The sequence below is a fragment of the Arachis hypogaea genome, chromosome 11 (assembly GCF_003086295.3).
Source record: "Arachis hypogaea cultivar Tifrunner chromosome 11, arahy.Tifrunner.gnm2.J5K5, whole genome shotgun sequence".
Taxonomy (NCBI): Eukaryota; Viridiplantae; Streptophyta; class Magnoliopsida; order Fabales; family Fabaceae; genus Arachis; species Arachis hypogaea.
The window spans coordinates 146095462-146102939 of record NC_092046.1 but is presented as its reverse complement, the minus strand read 5'-3'; the positions used below and the strand labels follow the sequence as shown (position 1 = coordinate 146102939).

Below are 7478 nucleotides of genomic sequence, written 5' to 3'. Positions count from 1 at the left end.
AGAACTATCGGATCAGATCGCGGATTTGTCAGTGATATCCGCGATTCCGATCCGCAAATCCACATATCCGCACATCTCATATAAATAGCATAGTTTAAGAAAATAAATCCTAATGTGATATGAATTTTATTGTATTATTTTTTAAATTTTATGATATCTTGTTTTTAATTTTTCATGTTGTACTTCAACTTAGAATAATTAAACTTAAATCTTGTGTTATTATTCTGTGTTGTTATTCAAAAGAACTTTTATTGATAATATTTTAGGAGTAAATAAGCTTAAATAGGTAAAAAATGAATTTTCTAGATATTTTTTTTTAAAAACAGCCAAACAAAAATTTTAAAATAGTTTTTTTTTTTTTTAATTATGCGAATATACCCGATAGTATCTGATCCGATCTGCAAGTCCGGCCTGAAAAAATGCGGATATCGTATCCGATCCGATCCGATGAGTGTAGTGCGGATCGGATAGAATTTTAGACTATATCCGATCCAATCCAATCCGTGTGCAGCTCTAGGTTAAATGATCAGGTCACTCATCTGCTTAAGTAAATAATGAAGATTTAAATTCTATTTTATGTACATAGTAATTTAGTGGTCAACATACAATAAACTTTTAAATAGAGTTTAAATTTATCAGATTAAAGGATGTCATGAACAACCAAAAATTGTAATATGTCGGCATATTTCATGCAACTACCAGGCCACGAAAAGTAACACAGCAATTGACTAGTAGATGAACATATAGATCTACATAGGTCTTTTGTCCCCTATATATACATGTATACATTTGTGTATATACATAGTTGAGAAGTAAATTAAGGAGTGATTAAGCACTACTAAGCAGGCATAATGCACAATCCTCCTCCGTCAGGACCAGGAGGCCCAGGCCCTCACCACCACCCTCCAGGGCCGCCGGGACCTCCACATCCTGGGCCTGCTCCACCGCCACATGCACAACCATCTCCTCCTCCTCCTGGTGGTCCTCCAGCAGTAGGGGCGTCACCTCCACCTGGTCCACATCAGCCTCATCCTCATCATGGCCATGGCCCCCATTGAGCTTGGAGCTTGATTATTCTGTTGTTGAGCCCTTTCATTTCCTTCCATTATCTGTAGTCACTACTCACCTATCAGTAGTTACCATGTATCATGTATCATGTACGTATGTACATGTGGTGTGTGTACAAGCTTATAAGATCTTATATATAAATAAAACGAGAGCCTTTTAATCTTAACATAAATTCTAGCACAAGTAATACAAATCAGATAATGAAGTTTTCTCTGAACTCAAACCATGGACTGATGGGAAATTTTTTGTTGCCTTCTAAGTTAAGTATATATATAGTAAATTGTGAGCAATACGGAGACATATATGATCATGAATAATTCTCTAATTATAACTGCAAACGGATATATTTTAGGCATAAATTCATATTACAATAGTTTAAACACTAATACAACCGTGTTTAAAGATGATTCTTCATCAATCTTAAATTGCTAAACACTCGTTTTCGCATATAGAGAGAGAGAATTTGATATTAAAGAAATTGACTAAAGAAAGAAACCCAATTGTAGGGTTTGAAAATTGATGAATACTACCATTCTCATCTGATCTTCTTCATCTTAAAGCAATTAGCAAATAAATGAGTTTGGTAAGCTTGTAAATCTTGAAAGTTCGGCGAAGTAATAATCAATAAAATTGTGCTTGAAAAAGAATAATAAATTCACTTTCAAACATTTAATACAATCAAAGAAAGCAAGCGTTTATTATATTCAATTCAATCTAATGATAGAAATAAAATATTAGAATAAAAATCACAAAAATGTTCAATACATTTCTTAATTCTTTTCGTCTCTTTTTCTATTATGGTTTAAAAAAAAATATTTTTTTTTTGGTTCTAATAATTTCAACTGAGAGATGATACTTAACTCACTCTACTGAAAATATGACTAATTTAACAAAGTAAATTGCATAAAAGGAATGAGAGTCTTCTAATATAAGAAGAATGTAATGTACGAGGTTCATTTTGGGCTTGCTATAGGTCGTTATCATTGGGCCAAGATTGAATTAGGCCCAATAACCAAAAAAAAAAACTAGAATTATCGTGTTCCCCCTTGTGGTTGCTGGTTTTGAACCCTAAACGGCTAAAGCAGTAAACATGTCCAAAAACCCCTCCACTCTTTGAAACGACGGTGAAGCTCACTGAACATCATTCTCTCTTCTGTTCCCAGATTCACTCAATACAGTAACACTCGAACATGGACGATAGCTTATACGACGAGTTTGGCAACTACATCGGGCCCGAAATCGAGTCCGACCGAGAATCCGACAGAGACATTGACGACGACGACGAAGAGGATGAGGAAGACCAAGGTGACCGACGCCACCGTTCCGCCGAAGACGGCGCTACATCCGATGGCGAGGCCCATCCGAACGGCTGGATCACGACCTCAGGGAACGACGACGTGGAGATGATGGACAACCAGGTGGTCCTGGCGGAGGACAAGAAGTACTACCCCACCGCCGAGGAGGTTTACGGCGAAGACGTGGAAACCCTAGTCATGGACGAAGATGAGCAGTCTCTGGAACAGTCAATCATCAAGCAAGTAAAGAAGAAGGACTTCGAGGTTGGCGTGAAGGACTCTTCAACCTACGTGGCTCCGCAGTTTCTGTTAGGGTTGATGTCGAACCCTGCGCTTGTGAGGAACGTGGCGCTTATCGGGCACCTTCAGCATGGTAAGACGGTGTTCATGGACATGCTTGTTGAGCAGACCCACCGTATGGCCACGTTTGATGACCAGAGTGAGAAGCATATGAGGTACACTGATACCAGGAAAGATGAACAGGAGAGAAGGATTTCAATTAAGGCCGTTCCAATGTCGCTCGTGCTTGAGGATAGTAATGCCAAGTCGTTTTTGTGTAATATTATGGACACTCCTGGCCATGTTAATTTCTCTGATGAGATGACTGCGGCTTTGAGGCTCGCTGATGGTGCCGTTTTGATCGTCGATGCTGCTGAAGGAGTCATGGTAAAGTGTTCTTATCTAATGATATTGTCATTGTCATTATAGCTGTAGTGAGCTTGATTTTTGGATTTAAAAGAAAATATTAAATTATAGTGTCGATAACTTGAAATTCCGGAATTGGTTGGTTTCGGGTATTTAAGCTTTACATAAGTGATTTGTTTTCAAAAGTGTAGCTGCGAACTGCTAGTTAGATTATGACTAGGCCTTGTTAGGGATAGTTCTAGTTACAATGACAATGACTGTAAGATTTTGAGGATTTAGTTTCTTGTGATTTGTAGGTAAACACTGAGAGGGCAATACGCCATGCAATCCAGGAGCGGCTGCCTATAGTTGTTGTAATCAATAAGGTAAACGAACTTTCTGTAGTCTTGATTGCAACTTTAAATCCTTTTCATGTCCCATTTAATTCTTATTTGAGAAAGGATTTTGATTTTAGGTTGACAGGCTCATAACTGAGCTTAAATTACCCCCAAAAGATGCTTACCATAAACTAAGGCATACACTGGAAGTAATCAATAGTCACATATCTGCTGCATCTTCTATTGCTGGGGATGTCCAAGTTATTGATCCAGTTGCTGGGAACGTTTGTTTTGCAAGTGGCACTGCTGGATGGTCATTTACATTGCAATCATTTGCTAAACTGTACGGGAAGGTGCATGGAATTCCTCTGGAAGCTAATAAATTTGCTTCTCGCCTTTGGGGAGACTACTATTTTCATCCAGATACCAGAACCTTTAAAAAGAAACCCCCTGCCAGTGGAGGTGAACGATCTTTTGTTGAGTTTGTACTGGAACCACTTTACAAGATTTATAGCCAAGTGATTGGAGAACATAAAAAGAGTGTAGAGACAACCCTGGCAGAACTTGGAGTTAAACTAAGTAATGCAGCCTATAGATTAAATGTTAAACCTTTGTTAAGGCTGGCTTGTAAGACAGTCTTTGGTTCAGCTTCTGGTTTTACTGATATGCTTGTTCAGCATATTCCTTCACCAAAAGATGCTGCAATTAAAAAAGTTGATCATATATATACTGGGCCTAAAGACTCGATCATTTATAAATCCATGGCACATTGTGATTCTTCTGGGCCCCTGATGGTTAATGTAACCAAATTGTACCCCAAATCTGATTGCAGTGTGTTTGATGCTTTTGGTAGAGTTTATAGTGGCAAGATACAGACAGGACAAACTGTACGTGTTCTAGGAGAAGGATACTCACCGGATGATGAGGAGGACATGACCGTGAAAGAGGTAACAAAGTTGTGGGTGTATCAAGCTCGAGATAGGATGCCAATTGCTGAGGCTCCTCCTGGGTCTTGGGTCTTAATTGAAGGCGTGGATGCTTCAATCATGAAAACTGCCACTCTTTGTAATGTAGATTATGATGAGGATGTATATATATTCCGGCCTCTTCAGTTCAATACTCTGTCAGTGGTTAAAACAGCTACGGAGCCTTTAAATCCAAGTGAGTTGCCGAAAATGGTAGAGGGCCTCAGGAAAATCAGCAAAAGTTATCCTCTAGCCATTACTAAAGTGGAGGAGTCTGGGGAGCACACTATACTAGGGACTGGTGAGCTGTACTTGGATTCAATCATGAAGGACCTCAGGGAGCTTTATTCTGAAGTGGAAGTCAAGGTAATCTATTTGTTCACCCCTACTCAATTTTTCTATCATTAATGTGCCTCCTATTTGTTGACTCAAAGTTATACTTTGCTTTGCTTTTCTATAGGTGGCAGATCCTGTTGTATCATTCTGTGAAACTGTTGTCGAGTCGTCTTCAATGAAATGTTTTGCCGAGACACCAAATAAGAAGAACAAAATAACTATGGTAGGCACCTATCTCCTAAACTTGTTGTGTAAGCATTTTCAAGAACGTATGGTGTATGGTTTTCATGAGTACTTTTTTCCTGGGCTGATTTATTGTTCACTTTTGGTTTTTCTTTAGATTGCTGAACCACTAGAAAGAGGTCTTGCTGAGGACATAGAGAATGGTGTTGTTAGTGCTGACTGGAATCGGAAAAAACTAGGTGAATTCTTTCAGACTAAGTATGATTGGGATCTCCTTGCTGCACGGTCAATCTGGGCGTTTGGCCCTGATAAGCAGGTAAATTGACTTGCTCTGCTCTTTTATTTTTATGGTTCCGTCTCTGAACTTTTGTGTCATATGTGCAAATATAATGCAGGGCCCCAATATTCTGTTAGATGACACTCTTCCAACTGAAGTTGACAAGAGCCTGCTGAATGCTGTCAAGGATTCCATTGTTCAGGGGTAAATAAATGCATTGAACTATATTGCTATTCAGTGATTAATTAATTGATTGCAAATTGATATGAGGTTCTATATATATATATTTTGGGAGCAGATTTCAGTGGGGTGCACGAGAGGGACCTCTGTGTGATGAACCCATCAGAAATGTTAAATTCAAGATTGTTGATGCAAGAATTGCTCCTGAGCCACTTCATAGGGGATCTGGCCAGTTAATTCCAACAGCACGACGAGTGGCCTATTCTTCCTTCCTTATGGCTACCCCTAGGCTTATGGAACCAGTATATTATGTGGAGGTACATTCTTGTTATTTTTAGCTTATAATGATGGCTGCATATCAAATGTAATTGAATGTAATAATTATCTGGTTTTGTCTCTCTGACTAACCCATGGTCATATTATTTGTGAAGGCTGTGCATTCAAGCTAGTAGTAAGTTGATTTTCATGTCTTATGCTTACATGATGCCCTAATAAAACAAGGCTCGAATAATAGTTTCATGAAAGTCATTAAAACAATACTTGCTTTTGCATTTCTTTTAAATAGATTATTAAGAACAGTCATGTTACCATTTTACTGATGCTTGGATGGTATTCTTTTTTTGGACCTTTCCATCAGATTCAAACACCAATAGATTGTGTATCTGCAATCTACACTGTGTTATCTCGTAGGCGTGGACATGTTACTGCTGATGTTCCTCAACCAGGCACCCCAGCTTATATTGTTAAGGTTGGTGGGTTAACTTTTTCTCTGTAACCTGATTTAGTTGGCGTTGCTTCTTGTTCTTAGGTTGCTCCCATGATAAGGATAACTTGAGTAAGCCTGAATTTGTTAGTGCACCATCAATCTGTTTTACTTATTTTGTTCCTCACTATGCAGGCTTTCTTGCCCGTGATTGAATCTTTTGGTTTCGAGACAGACCTGAGATATCACACTCAAGGTCAAGCATTTTGCCTCTCTGTTTTTGATCACTGGGCTATTGTTCCTGGAGATCCTCTGGACAAAAGCATTGTTTTGCGTCCACTTGAACCAGCACCAATTCAACATCTTGCTCGTGAGTTTATGGTGAAAACAAGGCGTAGAAAGGTATAGCCTTTCCTCCTGGATCTTCAGTCATTAACTACCATAAATTTTACTATGCTTCTATTTATTTATTTCCTCACTATTCATTCCATGCTTCTTTTGAAGTAGTTCTAGCTGAGCATTTGCTGCTTTTTTTTGTGAGATTTTTTCCAATAAATAATATATTCGAGAATAGTAAGGAAGTTAGATCAATGTTACGACAAATATTTATTATGTATTCGGAGAAGAGCATTTATGCCAGCTGCCAATAATTTAACATGCTCTTGCACCCAATTTTGCAGGGAATGAGCGAGGATGTAAGCATTAGCAAGTTCTTCGATGAAGCTATGATGGTGGAACTGGCACAGCAGGCAGCAGATCTTCATCAACAAATGATGTGATTCTTTATAAAGTTTTGACATCACCCTGTGCTATTTTTCTTAGGAGTTTGGGCATTAGGCTGTTCCACTGTGATGTGGAAATCAAATAACCAAGGTGATAAAAGCTAAATTTTATGTGCTTTGCTTTGCGAATCGGTTCCTACTGGAGTAAAGCATCTGTGCCATTAATTTTGTAATAGTAGGGACCATCATACCTGCCCTCTGAAAATGTTTTTACACACTCCCGGTGAGGGCATCATTTGTACAAGAAGTTAATATTGAATGGATCATTACTCTGTTAGTGTTGTAGTACTAACACTTTTCCCTTTTCCTTCAAATCGTAAAAATTGTAAGAGTGGGCTCATATTTGTATTGTCAATGCTTACATAGGATACAAGATACCAAAATTTTTACTTTTCATTGAAGTTACCGCTATAGTAATTTCAGCCTAATCATGTAGCTACTTAAAGTTCCAATTCTGGTCAAAAAGGTTGGATATGTTGTGACCATCATGCATGATAATGATCTCTTATTGTTAATTTAAAAAATTGGATTGTAACAGGTTCATGACATATATCTCATCCACGTTTAAACGGGTGGTTTCCATTAAATATACGCTGATGGTGAAAACATAACAAATGTATAGCAACCATTGGTTTCTAGTGAGCTAATTCCACCCTTTCTGGTAGATCACTTTTCTCTGTCTATTCTTGCTCCCTAAACGGAAAGGTAATTCAGCCGCATATCTATG

The 7478-nt window shown here is 38.3% G+C and overlaps 1 protein-coding gene across 1 annotated transcript; it reads left to right on the top strand.

Moving 5' to 3' along the window:
• The first annotated feature begins 2069 nt into the window (after positions 1-2069).
• LOC112723361 (110 kDa U5 small nuclear ribonucleoprotein component CLO) lies at positions 2070-7152 on the top strand. The gene is made up of 10 exons (XM_025774702.3): positions 2070-3029; positions 3305-3373; positions 3463-4656; positions 4751-4849; positions 4967-5125; positions 5205-5290; positions 5385-5583; positions 5904-6014; positions 6165-6371; positions 6650-7152. Exons 1-10 carry the CDS (start codon positions 2259-2261, stop codon positions 6746-6748), a joined length of 2994 nt encoding a protein of 997 aa, XP_025630487.1. The 5' UTR covers positions 2070-2258; the 3' UTR covers positions 6749-7152.
• Positions 7153-7478: the final 326 nt, after the last annotated feature.

Excerpts from the sequence above, each read along its gene's own strand:
- LOC112723361 (XM_025774702.3), top strand. The coding sequence starts at position 2,259 with ATGGACGATAGCTTATACGACGAGTTTGGCAACTACATCGGGCCCGAA. Across the intron at positions 3,030-3,304 it reads ATGCTGCTGAAGGAGTCATG|GTAAACACTGAGAGGGCAAT; the intron begins GTAAAGTGTTCT and ends TGTGATTTGTAG. Across the intron at positions 5,126-5,204 it reads CGTTTGGCCCTGATAAGCAG|GGCCCCAATATTCTGTTAGA; the intron begins GTAAATTGACTT and ends AATATAATGCAG.